A 20,130-nucleotide genomic window follows, 5' to 3' on the forward strand; every position below is an offset into this window, starting at 1 on the left:
TAGAAATATGGAAACCATAAAACTGGGGTGGAACAATAACTCTACTCGATCGTCTAAGAGGTAAGGACTGGTCAATTGGTTCAACAGGAGTTTCCTCCTCAGGTTGAACGCCAGTGTCAGAGGTTCCTTCATCTCCTGACTCTTGAAGCTCTTCAAGGTCAACCTGACTCCCACTATCTCCATGACTTATGAGTTCTCTCTCTCTGAAAACTCCTCTCCTAGCAACAAAGACAACATTGTCACTTGGTCTATAGAAGAGATAGCCAAAAGACTTCTGTGGATAGCTGATGAAATAACACTTCTCACTACGAGGTTCTAGCTTGTCGTGAGTCTCTCGTCTTACGAAAGCTTCACAACCCCAAACCTTGATATGTGCTAACAAGGGAGCTTTCCCTGTCCACATCTCGTGAGGTGTCTTGGCAGCCTTCTTGGTAGGAACTAAGTTAAGGATATGGGCGGCAGTCTCTAAGGCATACCCCCAGAATGAGATTGGTAACGAAGCACGACTCATCATAGAACGAACCATGTCCAATAAGGTTCGATTACGTCTCTCAGCCACACCATTCAATTGTGGCGTTCTAGGAGGCGTCAATTGTGAAACTATTCCACATTCTTTTAGATAGTCGTGAAACTCAAGACTTAGGTACTCTCCTCCTCGATCAGATCAAAGCATCTTGATTTTCCTGCCCAGCTGATTCTCCACTTCATTCTTAAACTCTTTGAACTTTTCAAAGGTTTTTGACTTTTGCTTGATCAAGTAGATATATCCATATCTGCTATAATCATCTGTAAAAGTCACGTAGAAGCGACAAGCGTCCCTTGTGGTGGATCGAGAGGGTCCACATACATCTGTATGTATGAGATCCAATACACCCTCACCCCTTTCACATGTACCAGTAAAGGGTGACTTGGTCATCTTCCCAAGTAAACAAGATTCACACACGTCATCGTCCCTAAAGTCGAATGACTCCAAGACTCCATCCTTTTGGAGTTGGGCTATGCGTTTCTTGTTAAAATGGCCAAGGCGACAATGCCACAAGCATGCTTTGTCCAAACTTGTGGACGAATCAATATTCAAAACATCATTTCCTAAATTATCTATAACTAACACAGATTCATAAATCCCATTACAAGGTAATGCATTGAAATAAAAGACACCATTCAAATAAGCATTAATAGAACCATTACTATTATCAAACGAATATCTGAAACCTTGTCTAAACAATCCATGAAAAGAAATGATGTTCCTTGCCATATCTGGCAAATAGGAACAATTATTTAAATCTAGCCCTAACCTATTACTCAACACTAAGGAATAAACTCCGATCTTGGTTACTGGTGAAGACTTCTTGTTTCCCATGATCAAGTTTATCCTTCCATGCTCCACTTCCCTACTTTTTTTTAGCCCCTGCAAATCAGAACAAATGTGCTAACCACATCCAGTATCAAGGACCCATGAAGTAGCAAGTGATGAGTTATTAGATTTAATTAAATACATACCTGCAAAGGTGGGCTTTATCTTCCCATCCTTAATATCCTGCATATATTTAGGGCAGCTTCGTTTCCAGTGGCCCTTCTGGTGGCAATAGAAGTACTCTGCTTCCTTGGGGTCAGAAGAGGGCTTAACAGAACCTGCTTTGGTCCCACTAGAAGAGGAACCATCTTGGGTCTTACCCTTATGGTGGCTCTTAGAAGGAGCCTTCCTCTTCTTTCCCTTTCCTTGGCCAATTGCCAACACAGGAGCAGCTACATTAGAGGATGATGCAATAGATTTGTCCTTGAGGTTGCTCTCAGCTGTCCTCAGGAGCCCTTGAAGTTTACTCAGGGTGATCTCTTCTTTGTTCATATGGTAGGTCATTCTGAACTGGTTGTAGCAGGAAGGCAAGGAGTGGAGGATGATGTCGATAGCCAAATCCTCATCAAACTTAACATTAAGTTTGAGAAGACGATCAACATACCTTTGCATTCTTTGCAAATAAGCAGTTAGGGATTCTCCACTCCCCATCCTAGCGGTGATCATGTTGGTGATGATCTCAAAACGCTCTTGTCTCGCGCTCTAGTGGTACCTGTCCAGCAAATCTTGGTGCATCTCATATGGATACATGTCCTCATAGGACTTTTGGAGTTCGAGGTTCATGGTGGCCAACATGATGCAATGAACTTTCGTTGCATCACGCTCGTGGGCCTCAAAGGCGGCCATCTCTTCAGGAGCAGCTTCTTCTGGGTTGATCTTTTCTAGCTTCCCGTCGAGGACATATTCTTTATCCTCGTAGCGAGTTATCATGCGAATGTATCTCATCCACTCGTTGAAGTTCGAGCCATCAAATGTCACCTTTTGACATAGGTTCATCAACGAGAATGACCCAGAAGTGTTGTTGTTTGCGTTTGCGTTAGACATCTGCAACAAAGTTTGATTAGAAATGAATCCCCAATTAAACACCCAAATGAGAAATTAGGGCTAGGATCCAACAACATTATTTACAACTTAGAAAAGGGATGCCGTAATCTAAAAGTAAATAATTTGAAGGTAAGTGAATGACGATTCACTAATTCTCACCATGAAAAACGAAAAGAAATTAAGATTTAAATGTATTTGAAAATTCCTATATTTCTTTTGAGATTCATTGAACATTTTAATGGCATGTTTAAATCTCGATATGCACTTCAAATTTGCGACTGGGATGCCGAGGATCGCAAACAAGTTTGTGAATAACCATGCGAATCAACATGGTGCACTCAATGTCTTCATCACCTAATCAATGTGCTGGTTAGCCACGCACGCTCCATTGATCTATGATAAAATATCGAGCTACCCTTTGTCACCAATGTCAATCCCAAATTAGTGTGTCGGTTAGCCACGCACGCTCCACTAACGTTTGACAAGGGTACAAAGTGTAATTCCATGGAATAGCATCATTTTCACATTTTACCCTAAAGTAACTAAGATTGGGAATTTATAAAACAATGTAGTTACTTTAATATTTCCATTATACATATAATGAGGAATTAAGTGCCCTATCCTATCCGTTCGGCTAACGACGCTCCACCAGTCTAGCAAGCGGTAGGTGTGAGTGTACACCCATTAAGCGCCATTTTATAGGCAGCAACCTTATACCCACCTTATAGACTGGCTTCGTGAATGAGGCCTACTAGCGATAAGACTAGCTTATTCTTATACATACATATATATATATATATATATATATATATATATATATATATATATATATATATATATATATATATATATATATATATTAATCTTGTAATAGATAGAGTATAAGATTGAATTTTAAACTTGTAAAATTCTAAGGGTTGAAATTTAAATTTTTCAAAATTAAACTTTTAATCAAAAATTAAATTTCAAAACTTGAGGGAAAGTTTTGAACTTTTCAAAACACAAGGGATCAAATAACAAATAATATAAATCAAACAATTAATTTAGTGATTATCTATATTTGACCTATTTCAATTTCTTGCAAGATAAGTTACCCAATTAATTCAAATAATCAATTTTAATCATATAAGAAATCTATAATCTAATCAATTGGTAATTATCTTGTGTTTTGGCAAGGATAATCTTTCAATAACAATAAAATTCGAATTTTATCAGTTAAAAACATATAAGGCAATTATTCTTCACCAAAACAGCAAGAAATCCCGAGATATCCTCTGTCTGAGTCCCAAACTCGCCGAGTAGCAATCTGAACTCGCCGAGTAGGGCCAACTCGCCGAGTCCAGATACTGACTCGCTGAGTTGGTTCGGGCAGGGGCAAGAAAATCTTTTTTCAGAAAGAGTTCGACAATTGCATCACATACAACAGAAACCAACCAGTCTCTGATACCACTGATGGGTTTTAAGCATAAGAACAATCCTATGTGCTCATACAAAACCTAATGCTTGGATCTAGGTTTTTCTATTGTACATGCATTGAATCCAAGACTTGCAAACCCTAATCTAGCATACATAATTCGAAAATTAACTTAATACATTAGATCTAGATGTTTACCTCTTCAAAGATTGGCTTAGATCTTCTTTTCTTCTTCTCTTGAGCTTAGAGTCACAATTGTAACTCCTCTAATGGATCACAAACACCTCAAGCAAGAAGGCAACTTTAAGAGAGGAGGGAGGATGCTAATTTTTGGCCCTAGGGTTTCTCTTGGAAGCAAGTGGCTGAAAATTGGAGCCTTGGGGTCTTATTTATATTGCAAGCTGCTAGGGTTTCAGTCTAAACCCTAATGGATACCTTAGCCACCAAGTAGCCCAAGGAAGCTTCTGGAATAAGGCCCTTGGACGAAAATATGATGATCCTTCATCATAATTTCGTTTCCCCTTCGTCCATTAGGTTTCCCATCCCAAAATTCAACTATCACACATTTGACAGTTTATGCCCCTTTATTTAATTAATCTCTTTTAGTCACCAAATTAATTCCTAATTAATTTATGACTAATACTAATTAAATAAATATGATTTCTCCTTTAATATATTATTCTTATAATATATTAATAAACCATAATATCCTCTCTCTCATATCAAATTACCTTGTCAAGTTGCTTTAGTGAAGGCAACCCAAAAGGACCATGCATAACCGGGTCAAGTACATACCAAATATAGTTACGGGCTGAGACACTAATCCAACAGTAGAAACCCGCATGACCTAAAAAAGAACGAACTTCCAAAACACAAGTCGTGTAAGGTAAGCTTTGAATAACATTAATTTTAGTCTTATTTACATCGATTCCTTTCTTTGCATTGAATCACCATAAAATGATATTTTTTCAAAATTCAAAACCAAATTTGTTTCAATGCATATTTTCAAAATTTTTGTGAGGTTGGTCAAACACTCTTGAAAGGAGTTTCTGTATACTGTAAAATCATCCAGAAAAACTTCAATTATGTTTTCGACAGATTCTGAGAAAATACTAACCATACAACGTTGGAAAGTGGTCGGGGCATTACACAATCCAAATGGAATCCTATGGTACACAAATATTCCAAACGGACATGTAAATGTTGTCTTTTCTTGGTCTTCCGGTGCCACCGAGATTTGGTGGAAACCAGAATACCCATCTAGACAACAATAATGAGATTTATCGGCCAACCTTTCTAACATTTGATCAATGAAAGGTAATGGAAAATAGTATTTTCTCATGCTTGCATTAAGCTTTCGGTAGTCAATACATACTCTCCACCTATATTGCATATGGGTGGGGACCATAATACCTTTGTTGTTCTCGACCACCGTGATCCTCATCTTTTTTTGGTACCACTTACACCGGGATCACCCACTTGCTATCCAATCATGCATGCATCAAGGAGCTTTTATATATCTTTCTTCATAACTTCCATCATAGGCGGATTCAACCTTCTTTATGTATCCCGGATTGGTTTGCACTCGTCCTCCATCAAAATTTTGTGCATACAAGTGGAAGGATTTAACCCTTTGATACCCGCAATCATCCAACCCATGGCTTCCTTGTGTTCCTTCAGCACCTTGAGGAGCTGCTCTTCTTCAAATTCGGTTAAGTGAGTAAAAATGTTAACTGGAAGAGTCTCGTTCTTTCCTAAGTAGGCATACTTCAAGTGTTGAGGTAAAACCTTTCGCTCCAACTCAGGTGGTTGAATAATGGAAGGTGGAAACTTTGTGTGAGTTTGAGGCAATTCGATTTTCTTGACATAAAATTATGTAGTTTTCTTGACCTCCAAATTGTTAACCAACTTCTCAACTTCCGGGTTTAAAGAATAGAGCTTAGTTTCTTTGCATGCTTTCCACAATCAAGCCTTTTGCTTAGAATCATCTCCAACATGTCACAATTTGTCAACACAAACAACTCTTGGGTTAGTGGTTGAACAACATCAACAAAATATAAAGATAAGACATCACTAGGATATCTCATCGCATCATAAATATTAAAGCGTATTGTTTCACCATCAAATTCCATTGTTAAGTTACCCGCATGCTCATCAATCTTTGTCCTAGCCATTTTCAAAAATGGTATTCCAAACAAGATTAGAGCCGATTTGGAGGAAACTTGTTCCTCTAAATCAATCACATATAAATCCGTTGGGAAGACCAATTGATTCACTTGCACTAAAACATCTTATAAGACACCCCTAGGAAAAACACTTGATTTATCCGCAAGTGAAATTATGACACTTGTTTCATTTAAAGGACCAAAATTTAGTGATTCATATACTGAGTAGGGCATGACATTAATAGAAGCACCAAAGATCAAGCATTGCACTACTAAAAGTAACATCCCATATTTTGCAAGGAATCGTAAACATTTCGGGGTCTTTACATTTAGGTGGGAGTTTTCTTTGTAAAACCGCGGATGTATTTTCGTTTATTGAAATCTTTTCATTTCCTTTTAATTTCCTTTAATTTATGCAAAGTTCTTTCAAAATTTTTGCATATCTATGGATTTACTTGATTGCATTAAGTAATGGAATGTTTACCTTCACCTTTCGAAAGGTGTCCAAGATTTCTTTCTCCTCCGCATTCTTCTTTGAAGTTGCAAGTCGGGATGGAAATGGAGGTTGATTGGCTATTGGAGTGACTAGAGGGGTAGTCTTCTTTGAAACTCCGGTTTCTGCACCATTTTTGACAATATGATCCTCAATGGGACTGATCTCTATTTCTTCCTCATTTTCCATTGACTTCTTCTTTGAGCTACTCTCTCCGGTTCGTTTACCACTTCTCAAGGTCATTGCATTAACATTTGGGTTCTTATCAGTTTGAGAAGGTAATTTTCCACGGGACTTCAACTTGCTCAAGGATGTAACTATATGTCCCACTTGTGCTTCAAGGTTGGAGATACTAGTTCTTTTCTCTTTTTGGAACTGTTGGGGTGCTAGTGGCAAGAAACTGAGACATTAGTTGAATTGAACAAAAAAAATTCGAAATATTGTTTTCACGACGTGACAGAGCTTGTGTCACGACATGAACTCAACTCAAAAATGAAAATTCGAGAGTTTCTACCTAATCTGATTTGTGTGGTTTTAATTGGTAATTATCTGTTTTGATTTCTAGCAGAATCCGATTTTGCTGTCCTTAGATGATTAAAATAAAAACCCTAAATATTAGGAGATAATTTTAAATGAGATAATGTTTAATTATAAGATTAATTAAGATTATCCTTATGGATTTGATAATTAAATTAATTACAAGACTAATTAGAAGTTAATTATAAATCCATGATAGGTTTGAATTGATTAATTAATTATATGATTAATTTAGATAATTAATATTTAAACCTTGTGTTCTAAAAGGTTTTAAATTACATCCTTATATATATATATATATATATATATATATATATATATATATATATATATATATATATATATATAAACGTTTAATACTATATGTATAAGAAAAATCAGTTAAATCTATAGTACGCCTCATTCAGGAAGCCATGCTATAAGGAGGTATATGGAAACGACCTATAAAATGACCGTTGAATGAGTGTCATTTTCACCCACCGCTCCGTTGTATGGTGGAGGTTCGTTAACCAAACGGATTTTATAGGACATAATATCATTAAAAGTATAATGCTATAAAGTACTAGAACATTCTTTAAAAATATCACTCTAGTTACTTTAGAAAAAATGTGAGATGTATACTAATCCATGAAAACACATATCACTCTTTATAAGTTGTGTTAGAAATATATTACAATCTGATTACCACAAATAAAAGGCTCGGATACCTAGTTACTGGGTGACAGATATATATATATAATCAGATAAGATGCGGAAAAATAAGAATGCGGAATAAATAAATACTAGAAAGCTATAAATGACTGAAAGCTATAAATGAAATAAATGACAGTATTTAAATGACATAAAGCTGTAATAAAATATATAAATATAGATATAGTAGGTGGGTTTTGAACTGGACTTGTGGAACGACTGGTCTATAAAGTACGTTTGTCAAATAAATGACTGAACGACTTTGGGTTGGACTGGATCTTAATAGACTGTGTCTCTATTTGTTCAATGTTCAATCAGGTATAAGTAACATAAAATTTATTCAAAATACTGTTACTCAATTGTTTATACAGTAAGACAAATACACTGGTTTTTATGTAATTGTATTTAAGGTATTTCTGGTTATTTTGAGAGGTTGTTGTTGGTAAGGTGGGTATGTTGTCTTGGTTGATTTGGGTATAGGTATTGGTTGATTTGGGTGTTGGTATGGGTTGTTTTGGGTGTTGGTATTGGTTGTTTTGGGTGTTGGTATCGGTTGTTTTGGGTGTTGGTATCGGTTGTTTTGGATGTCGGTATTGGTTGTTTTGAAAGGGTCTTTTTGGGCAGAGGTTGAACACGGGTCGTGTAGATATTTAGCTTGGATTCAACACTGGGCATGTTCAAGGTTTAGAGAATTTCTAGGTTTGGTGTTTACACGGGTCGTGTAAGTTTATGGGTTGCTTAACAAGGGTCGTGTTCTTGTAGTTTGCATGCACAGATTAGAAGTTCTTCATCTTGTTTAGGGTTGTTTTGTGGTTGGGTTTTTGGTAGTTTGATGTGATATAGGTGTTTGGTGGTGATTGGTGTAGTAAAAAAGGTGGTGTAGGCTTTGTTTGATGGGTTGAATGTGAGGAAGATGATGAATAGTGTTTGTGTTCTTGAGTTGTTCTTGAAGAAGAGGTTGTTCTTGAAGCTTGTTGGTCTTGGCTTTGGCTTTCTTCTTCTGGAGTGAAAGAGTTACAGAATATTACAATGAAAAATCTTTAAACACTCTCTAACACACACAATACACTCACATACATCCACACACACACATACTCACATATGCTCTCTCTCTCTCTCTCTCTCTCTCTCTCTCTCTCTCTCTCTTTTTGGTGTATTTACCCACAACACTCCCACACTTTGGTGATTTTATTCACACTTTGGTGTTTTTCTCCACACACATCTCTTCTTGCATGCATCTATATATATATATATATATATATATGCACAAATACTCCAGGCAACTCTCATTTGTTTAAGGGAAAGTAAACATTGTTGAGGAGTGAAAGCTGGAAAGAAGTTGGAAGCATGCAAGTGGGTTTTCTTCTTTTGTGCTGTCTTTGCTTTCTTTCCTCACAACACACACATACACACAATGCATGTGCATGTATATATATTCAAAAGTAATTTCTAAGTGGTATGTATGCTGGAAGTGATGATGAAGCTGTGGGTTTAGAAAGAAAGAAGAAACACATGTGATGGAGACTTTTGCTTTTGTGTTTTCTTGTTTCTTCCTTCATATGTATATATATACGATACATGTATATATATATATACACACAATATACATATATATAATATATATTCGTGGGTATTTCTTGCATGGGTGAGTCTTACGCGGTTTATGCGCGGGTCGCATGCATGGTCGCGTATAGCAGAGTGGTTTGGACCTGAAGTAAAAACGATCTACGCGGGTGTGGGCGTGGGTCGCGGGTAGGTCGCGTGCATGGCTGCTTCTTGCGATCTGAATAGCTGAAGTGAAGAACTCGATCTATGCGGGTATGGACGCGGGTCGCGGGTAGGTCGCGTGCATGGCTGCTTCTTGCGATCTGAATAGCTGAAGTGAAGAACTCGATCTACGCGGGTATGGACGCGGGTCGCGGGTAGGTCGCGGGACCTGATCGTTTTGGTCTGAAATTGATGCTGTCTTGTGCGGTTTAGGCTCGGGCCGCGGGTTGGTCGCATGGGGCTGATCAGTTTGGTTCTGAATTGTTTTTGATCCATGTGGTTTGGTATGCGAGTCGAGTCGGGTTCGTGAATCATCTTGCTTTGGTTTGATTCGTTTTTGATCTTGTATTCGGTTTTGCAAGTGGTTTGAGTTGCATGACTTGAGTCTTGAGATTCTTATCTTCATGCGGTTTGAGACTTGTCGAGTTGTGAATTTACGTCTTTGCGTTTTTGTCATTCACGTGTTTTCGTATATGCCGTTTTGATTACGCATTGATTTATCCTGAAATAACTGATAATATTTGTTAGATAGTATCAAAACAGTTCGTCTTATTTCAGTGATGGTCACATACAAAAACATTATTCAACAATTTCCCCCTATGTGATCATTAATGAAATAAGGGCAAATATTATCACATTAACAATTTTAATCTTGAAGATTTGGGATAAAAGTTTTTGTCAATGATAAGATATATATAAAACATAGTGATCGTTTTGAAAGCTTGTGACTTTGTTTAACATATCTTATGTAAAAGATTTTCAGAAATTTGTTTCCGAATCAAAGTCTCGGGTTCGGTTATCAAAGGGTAGCCATATATGTATCTAAAGAGATTTCTTAAGATTTTATAGCATTATTTCTGACGACAAGTGGTCTAACAGGTCGATTCAGATGAACGCTTATTGGTATAGCTCACACTTCACTTGGGTGTTTGGTTGTTCTGGCAGCAGAACAGGTTAATGATCACTAAAAATGAGTGATATCTCTCTCTGACGACTCACACTCATATTGGAGGTGTTCAGCTATGCTTTTCCTGTAAGTCACTTAGCCTCATTATTAGATAATCAATCACATAAGACTGGTTTCGGCATTACTCAGCGGGTTTCTTCATTCATGCCATTAACGTTCACTCTCTCTCCGTCGGGAAATACATGTAGAGGGGTTTAGCAATTTTCATAGTGCAGTTTGCAGCTAAGAATCTTCAATGATAAAGGCTACAGTATCCCGGGAAATTCATTGTTGTTGCAGCTTCTCTTTGATAGTGTCCTGTTTGTTGATCAATATCGATTTACTGTAAAAAGATATTTTGTTTTGAGAGTTTGCTACATTTGAGAGTTTTTAAGAGTATTTGACTTGAGTGATTTAGCTATCTTCTTTTGTCAAAAATGGTTAAAACAAATCGTGAATTTTATGATTTTTGTTTTGAAATAACCATTTGGTTGAAAGTTTGTTTTGAAAATACCAAATGTAGAAAATTTTTGTTTTGTTTGGTATTTCTTCGGTGAATGGTTTGGCTATCTTGTTGATTTGTCTTTGAGGATTGGATGTTGATAGATCTTTGTTTCTCCTGTGGGGTTTTTTGATACCATTTGTTGGAGATAAACGATCTTTGTTTCTCCTTTGGTTTTCTTGTAAGGATATGTCGTCTTTGCTTGATGGATCATGGGATCGCAAGTCTTCATTTTTGGTTGGCATTTATCTGGGTAGGGAAAGGTGGCATAAAAGACAGTTTGTCTAGTATGTAAGAAATGAATGTATCGTCCCTGGTCATTTTGATATCTAAGCAAAAATGAGACCGTGACAAGGTATAATCGGTTATACCTTATAAGCAATAGCGACACACCTAAGCTCACAAGAAATGATTTCCACAATGATTTAGATCGACGAGGCACAAATTCTCACATGGGTTTTTGTTTTCATCTGAACCTCCTAACCTTATGTCCCTTGATTTTTTTTTAAAATCGTCATTAATGAAATAAAATCGAAGGAAATAAAGTTATATACATATATGAAAAGTAGGAGATTTGAACCTTCACTCCAATTGAGAATCAATATGACTTAAAATCTTCATCGAGCATAAGCATCTGAAAATTAAGTCAAGAGAAGATTAATCACAAGGTTCTATAAAAGCTTATTATGGCAAGTCTTTTATTAATTTTTTTGAAGATTTGTTTTTCTGAATGTTTTTGGAAATATTGGTTATTTGAATGTTTTTGGTATTTTTGAAAGGAAAGCACTTTTCATTTGTTTTTCACCGAGTGTTTCATCTTGGAATGGGTTTGAAGGTTCCCCCATAAATGATGCATCAGGATTGTTTTGGCCTTTTTTTTTGGGGGGATTGGGTGTTCAAAGGAGGATTTTGGTGTTTGTTCCAATGAGGAAGTATGTGTTGATGGTTCCCCCATGAATTGATCTGCCTCATTTTGGTTTATTTGATGAGTTCCTTCAGTGGTTGTTGGAGGTTTTTAGGGTTTTGTAGGTGGTTTATACCAATTGTTGAAGGTTAGAGGTATGTGGTTTTGGGGATTGGAGGTTTATACCAATTGTTGAAGTTTTAGTGGTATGTGGTTTTGGGGACTCAACTGGGAAGGAGATTTAACTAGTGGGGTAGTTGAGGCTGTTGGTTAGGGAGAGGTTGTTTGTTGTTGAGGTGAACTTTTTGTCTTGATTGTTGATACCAATTTGTTGAAGGTTGATACCAATTGTTGATTGGGTTTTGGGTAAAGTGTTCCGATTTTCTGTCATATGCTTGGAACAGCCATTATCGATATACCATGTATCATCATTGGGTTCTCCAGCATTAGGTACCTGCAATCAGACAGAAGTTTTAGGTACCCAAATATGAATAGGTTTTGGTTTGTTTGTTATTTTGGGTTTTTTTAATGAATTTCTTGTAGCATTTGAATTCACGCTGCTACAAGAGTTTGGTTTTTGAGGATGGATTGGTTGAGGTTTGATTTTATTTATAAAGTTTTCCCAAGATATGATTTGTTTTTGAAAACCTGTGGGTTTATAAAATCTGTGATTTGGTGACGGACATCCTAAATTTGAAGATTTGCTTGAAGAGTTTTCTTCATTTCTGGGATGTGAAGAGTGGTTTTGAAAAGCTTTTTGTTGATGATGGTTTGGAACTTTCTGATTTGAAGGTTTTTGAAAGTTCCTTGTATAGTTAAAGGTGATCTCTTGAAAGCGGTTTTCAACAGGTTTTTGAAAAGGTTTTGGTTTTTGTTTAGAAACCTGTTTTTGAGATGTTACGTAGGGTTGAACAGGTTTCTTTGGTTGGTTTTTGGAAATGTTTGGGTTTTTGGGTGGGGTTATGGTGGTTTTATTGGTATATTGGATTTGGTGAGATAATGAACTAGTAGAATCTGTTTCAGATTTTACTTGTTCAATTTCAAATGATTCTCTTCCAATTCCTGGTCTGTAATTCGTATCAATTTTGCCAGCTCCCAAGGTGTTTGCCTTGGTGAAAATATCATCACTTAGCTTTCTGGCAATTTTGATAGAATCCATGTTCCATACCAATCTTTTGTTTTCTGTTTCAAGAAAATTGATTTGTTTAAAGGAATCAGTCAGTTTTTCATTTAAAGCATTGTATTTTTCAGTTGATTCTTGAAGGTTTTGTTTCAACTGAAGGATTTCCATTTCTAAAACATCTTTTGTTTCAGAAGAAATGGCCGACTGATTTTTTTTGTTCCAAATCCCTTTTCTGAATTACGGTCTGATTTAATTGTTCCAAGACGTGATTATAATCTTCTGATTTTCTTTCAACGTCTCTTTCCAATTTGTTATTTATCCTTGTTGATTCTCCAAATTTGAGTTGCAAGGTTTGTAACTCAGATTTGCAAATATCGGAATTTATCATTGTGTCATGATATTTTTTGAGATCAGCTTCTAAACTTTTCTCAATCTTGGTTATGTGGGACTGAAAAATTGTTTTTGAAAAACCAAGTTCAGAGATCATAGACCATACCTGTTCAATGACATTTGGAGCTCTCGAAGGTTTTGTAGAAGACATTTTATGTTTTTAAGAAGTTTTTTTTTTTTTATAATTTTTTTTTATTATTTATTATTATTATTATTATTATTATTTTTTTAAAAGGATTTTGAACAAGTGATATTAAAATGAAATTTTTAAAGAAACGCTAATGGAAGGTTTTAAAAAAAAAACGCTAACCAAAGGTTTTCGACAAAAATTTCAAAGTAAATCACACAAGCTCTGATACCAATTGTTAGAAATATATTACAATCTGATTACCACAAATAAAAGGCTCGGATACCTAGTTACTAGGTGACAGATATATATTTAATCAGATAAGATGCGGAAAAATAAGAATGCGGAATAAATAAATACTAGAAAGCTATAAATGACTGAAAGCTATAAATGAAATAAATGACAGTATTTAAATGACATAAAGCTGTAATAAAATATATAAATATAGATATAGTAGGTGGGTTTTGAACTGGACTTGTGGAACGACTGGTCTATAAAGTACGTTTGTCAAATAAATGACTGAACGGCTTAGGATTGGACTGGATCTTAATAGACTGTGTCTCTATTTGTTCAATGTTCAATCAGGTATAAGTAACATAAAATTTATTCAAAATAATGTTACTCAATTGTTTATACAGTAAGACAAATACACTAGTTTTTATGTAATTGTATTTAAGGTATTTCTGGTTGTTTTGAGAGGTTGTTGTTGGTAAGGTGGGTATGTTGTCTTGGTTGATTTGGGTATGGGTATTGGTTGATTTGGGTGTTGGTATGGGTTGTTTTGGGTGTTGGTATTGGTTGTTTTGGGTGCTGGTATCGGTTGTTTTGGGTGTTGGTATCGGTTGTTTTGGGTGTTGGTATCGGTTGTTTTGGATGTCGGTATTGGTTGTTTTGAAAGGGTCTTTTTGGGCAGAGGTTGAACACGGGTCGTGTAGATATTTGGCTTGGATTCAACACTGGGCGTGTTCAAGGTTTAGAGAATTTCTGGGTTTGGTGTTTACACGGGTCGTGTAAGTTTATGGGTTGCTTAACAAGGGTCGTGTTCTTGCAGTTTGCATGCACAGATTAGAAGTTCTTCATCTTGTTTAGGGTTGTTTTGTGGTTGGGTTTTTGGTAGTTTGATGTGAGATAGGTGTTTGGTGGTGATTGGTGTAGTAAAAAAGGTGGTGTATGCTTTGTTTGATGGGTTGAATGTGAGGAAGATGATGAATAGTGTTTGTGTTCTTGAGTTGTTCTTGAAGAAGAGGTTGTTCTTGAAGCTTGTTGGTCTTGGCTTTGGCTTTCTTCTTCTGGAGTGAAAGAGTTACAGAATATTACAATGAAAACTCTTTAAACACTCTCTAACACACACAATACACTCACATACATCCACACACACACATACTCACGTATGCTCTCTCTCTCTCTCTCTCTTTTTGGTGTATTTACCCACAACACTCCCACACTTTGGTGATTTTATTCACACTTTGGTGTTTTTCTCCACACACATCTCTTCTTGCATGCATCCATATATATGCACAAATACTCTAGGCAACTCTCTTTTGTTTAAGGGAAAGTAAACATTGTTGAGGAGTGAAAGCTGGAAAGAAGTTGGAAGCATGCAAGTGGGTTTTCTTCTTTTGTGCTGTCTTTGCTTTCTTTCCTCACAGCACACACATACACACGATGCATATGCATCTATATATATTCAAAAGTAATTTCTAAGTGGTATGTATGCTGGAAGTGATGATGAAGCTGTGGGTTTAGAAAGAAAGAAGAAACATATGTGATGGAGACTTTTGCTTTTGTGTTTTCTTGTTTCTTCCTTCATATGTATATATATACGATACATGTATATATATATATATATACACACAATATACATATATATAATATATATTCGTGGGTATTTCTTGCATGGGTGAGTCTTACGCGGTTTATGCGCGGGTCGCATGCATGGTCGCGTATAGCAGAGTGGTTTGGACCTGAAGTAAAAACGATCTACGCGGGTGTGGGCGTGGGTCGCGGGTAGGTCGCGTGCATGGCTGCTTCTTGCGATCTGAATAGCTGAAGTGAAGAACTCGATCTACGCGGGTATGGATGCGGGTCGCGGGTAGGTCGCGTGCACGACTGCTTCTTGCGATCTGAATAGCTGAAGTGAAGAACTCGATCTACGCGGGTATGGACGCGGGTCGCGGGTAGGTCGCGGGACCTGATCGTTTTGGTCTGAAATTGATGCTGTCTTGTGCGGTTCAGGCTCGGGCCTCGGGTTGGTCGCATGGGGCTGATCAGTTTGGTTCTGAATTGTTTTTGATCCATGTGGTTTGGTATGCGAGTCGAGTCGGGTTCATGAATCATCTTGCTTTTGTTTGATTCGTTTTTGATCTTGTATTCGTTTTGCAAGTGGTTTGAGTTGCATGACTTGAGTCTTGAGATTCTTATCTTCATGCGGTTTGAGACTTGTCGAGTTGTGAATTTACGTCTTTGCGTTTTTGTCATTCACGTGTTTTCGTATATGCCGTTTTGATTACGCATTGATTTATCCTGAAATAACTGATAATATTTGTTAGATAGTATGAAAACAGTTCGTCTTATTTCAGTGATGGTCACCTACAAAAACATTATTCAACAAGTTGTTAGTGGAGCGTGCGTGGTTAACCGACATACTAATTTGGGACTATAAGTTTTGATGATGGAACAACCCGGAAATTATCATTATTGGTGGAGCATGTGAGATTTACCGACACGCCAATTTGAGATTATAAATGACATCGGGGTTGTCAAGCGGGTTTGCATGGTTATTCACATCTTGTTTGTGATCGTCGGTATCCCAGCCACTAAACTGAAGAGCATAATTTGAGATTAAACATGTCATTGATATGATTCAATGATTCTCAAATGATCTAGGAGTTTCATAAGATTGAAATTGGAAAATCGTTTTACCTACCTTAATAAATTTGCAATAATTTTACAACATCCCTTTTCTTAATTGTGAACTATTTTTTGGATCCTAGCCTTGAATATGAAATTGGGTTAAAATATTAAGGATTTATATCAACTAACTAAAACTATATCTCATATAGATGTCTGGAAATGGTGATGCTCCTGCTCCTCAAACCTCCACTCAAAACGCCAACTTAAATCTCTTGTCGATTCTGTCAAAAGAGAAACCGACTGATCCAAACTACATGGACTGGATGAGAAATCTGAAGATGAATCTTCGATACGAGAACAAAGAGTATGTTTTCAAGAAGCCACTTATTAAAATCAATGAAATGACCGCTTCTCCTGATGAAATATCTTTCTATTAAAAACATTATGATGACGCCACTATGTTCGTTTGCATCATGGATGCTACCATGGCGTCAGAGCTATAGAAGTTCTACGAGGACTACTGGCCATATGAAATGTACCTTCATCTTGTGGAAACGCTTCACAAGAAATCAAGACAACAACGCTATGAAGTGATCAAGTCTCTCATGGCATGCAAGATGAAGGAACGAGACTCTGTTTGTGCTCATGTGCAAAAAAAAATGCAGAGATTTGTGGAACGGTTGGAAAAGCTCAATGTTTCGTTTGACCAGGAATTAGATTCGGAAAAAATCGACCCAACCCAAAATTAGTTGGTTGGGTTGAGATTTTCAACCCATTAAAGTTAAATAGGTCAACCCGCTTACCCATTTAATTAAATAAGTTGGGTTGGGTAAAAATTATCAACCTGTTTTCAACTCGTCAACCCATTTAACTTTAATGTATATTTAATTTAATAATTATATGGATATTATCATCTATTAATCAAAGTATTAATTTATAAATTATAATGTTGTATTATTATTTATGTTTTAAAAACATTCATTCCTAATTTTCATCTTTTTTCTTAGCACCGAAAATACTAGCCACTCTCCAAAATCATTCCGAAATTAAACATTTTTAATGTTATTTGAACAGTTTATGAGTATTTGTGAATTAGGATTGTGTTTTTTCATACTTTGAAACTTTATTTACGTCTGGAACTAATTTAATTGGTGTAACTTTCTGTTAATTTATTTAATTTTTATTTTATTTTAAATTGGCTAACCCAAGTTTAACAAATTTATGTAGTAGGTTAGGTTGGTAAATACATAAACACGTCAACCTGATGACAACCCATTTATCTAAAAGGTTGGGTTGGGTTGGAAATATCAACCCGTTTAAATAAACAGGTTGGGCTGGGTTAAAAACTTCAACCCAATTAATAAATGGGTTAAACTCGAACCCAACCTAGGTCAACCATTGCCAGCTCTACCACGAGTTGGCCATTGACATTGTCCTTAACTCTTTGCCTCGTAGTTATGATCAGTTCATCCTGACTTATCATTTGACCAACATGGAGACGACATTGACCCAACTCCACAACTTGTTGCAGACGGTTGAATCAGGAATTAAGAAAAATCATGTCCCTTTTGCGACAAATCCCCTTGTCCTGGCCATTGGTCAAAAAAGAGGAAAGAAGAGGAAGGCTAACTCTCAATCAAACTGGGAGGACAAGGCCCATGCACGAGCTTCTGATAGTGGATCAAAGACAAATCCTAACTTTGATGTTCCTGCTGTTAGTGATCCAAAGGAGACCACTTGCTTTCAATGTGGCGACAAAGGGCATTGGATAAGAAGCTACCCAAAGTACATTCAAGAGTTGAAATAGCGGAAGATCAAGCCATTTGGCTCCTCATCAGGTACGTATACTATTCAAATTAATAACAAACAAATTTCTCACTCTTGGGTCGTTGATACGGGATGTGGTTTTCACATTTGCACTGATATGAAGGGTCTAAGAGAAAGTGAGGAAGTGGATCATGGAAGGTTGAACCTGATCATAGGGAATAGGCGCTCTTCACCTGTTACCAAGATTGGGATATATAGGCTTCTGTTTCATAGGGGGGTTAGGTTTGATTTTATTAATTGCTGTTATTCGTCAAAAATTGAGAAAAAAAACATTATTTCATTTCATCCATTGTTCATAAAAGGTTTTCTATATTCATTTGATAATGAAAGTGGTTCAATTATGGTTTATAAAATTGGTGTTTTTATGTTTAAAGCTTTACCTTGTAATAGTGTGTATGAAACTGTGGCATGTGTTGATAACTTAGGCAATAGTGTATTCCATATTGATTTTTCTAATAGTGTAGACAAAGCATACTTCTGGCATTGTCGTCTTGTGCGCCTTAACAATAAACGCATCGCCCAACTCTAAAAGGATGAAGTGTTAGAATCATTTGACTTAAGGTCGGATGATGAATGCGAGTCTTGTCTTTTGTGCAAGATGACAAAATCACCTTTCACTGGAATATGTGAAAGAGGTGAATAATTTTTGGACCTTATCCATAAGAATGTGTACGGTCCCTTCAGATCTTCTACAAGGGACACTAATCGATACTACATGACATTTACAGATAATTATAGCAAATATAGATATATCTATATGATCAAACATAAATCAAAAACATTTGAAAGGTTCAAAGAGTTTAAGCACGAGGTTGAGAATCATTAGGCAGGAAGATAAAGATGATTCGATATGACATAGGTGGAGAGTATCTTAGTATCCAATTCCACAACTATCTAAGGGAATTTGGAATTGTTTCACAAATGAATCCTCCCAGAACACCACAACTTAACAATTTGGCTAAGAGGCGTAATTAAACCTTACTTGATATGGTCCATTCCATGAAGATTCGATCTCTTCCAATATATTTTTGGGGGTATGCCTTAGATACTGCCTCTTATATCCTAAATCGTGTTCCCACTAAGAAATTTGCCAAAATACCTCATGAGATATGGACAGGGAAAGTACCCTCGCTCACACATATCAAGGTCTGGGTTGTGAAGCTCTTGTGAGACGAGAGACTCATGAAAAAACTTAAACCCAGAGCTGAGAAGTGTATTTGCATTATCTACCCACAAAATCCCTTTGGATACTTGTTCTACAAACCTATTGAGAATGTGGTCTTTATAGCTCGAAGAGGAGTCTCTCACGAGAAAGACTCATATTCAAAGAGGACAGTAGGAGTGCTATTGACCCGAAGAAAATCCAGAGTCATCCAGTGAAAGAACCATAAATGACAGTAACTCTCAACTAGAGGATGAGACTCCTATTGAGCCTATTGATAATTCATCACCCCTTCATCGATCCAGTAGGGTTAGCATGTCGCCTGAGTTCTATGGTTTTCGTGGTAATGTAGATGGGGAAACGTTTATTAGCGATAAAACACTGTTCAATTTGGAAGAACCCGCTAACTACAAGGAACGATGGCAGGCCCTGAGGTTAAAAAACTGGAAGTAGGCGAGAGATAGCGATATCCAATCCATGTATGATAACTAAGTGTGGAACTTGGTTAATCACGAACCTGGTCGAAAGATAGTAGGTTGCAAGTGGATCTTCAAGAAGAAGACTGACATGGATGGAAAGGTACACACATTCAAGGCTCGACTGATTGTTAAGGGATTTACTCAAACCTTAGGGGTTGATTATCATGAGACCTTCTCACCAGTGGCTTAGATCAAGTCTATCAGGATAATGCTTGTCACAGCTGAGTTTTATGATTATGAGGTATGGAAAATGGATGTTAAAACTGCTTTCCTAAATGGTAAGTTAACTGAAGACGTCTACACAAGTCAACGAAAAGGTTTTGTACATGCCAAATTTCCTGATAGATTGTGTA

At 36.7% G+C, this 20,130-nt stretch overlaps 1 protein-coding gene across 1 annotated transcript; it reads left to right on the top strand.

Annotated features, from left to right (window-relative positions):
* Positions 1 to 17,801: 17,801 nt before the first annotated feature.
* Positions 17,802 to 18,116, top strand: LOC145114088 (uncharacterized). The gene has a single exon (XM_079050097.1). The coding sequence runs from the start codon at positions 17,802 to 17,804 to the stop codon at positions 18,114 to 18,116; it is 315 nt and encodes a 104-aa protein (XP_078906223.1).
* The last annotated feature ends 2,014 nt before the right edge of the window (positions 18,117 to 20,130 follow it).

Source organism: Lactuca virosa, chromosome 1 (genome assembly GCF_052849685.1).
Source record: "Lactuca virosa cultivar CGN04683 chromosome 1, Lactuca_virosa_CGN04683_v6, whole genome shotgun sequence".
Lineage (NCBI taxonomy): Eukaryota > Viridiplantae > Streptophyta > Magnoliopsida > Asterales > Asteraceae > Lactuca > Lactuca virosa.

Excerpts from the sequence above, each read along its gene's own strand:
- LOC145114088 (XM_079050097.1), top strand. The coding sequence starts at position 17,802 with ATGGAGACGACATTGACCCAACTCCACAACTTGTTGCAGACGGTTGAA.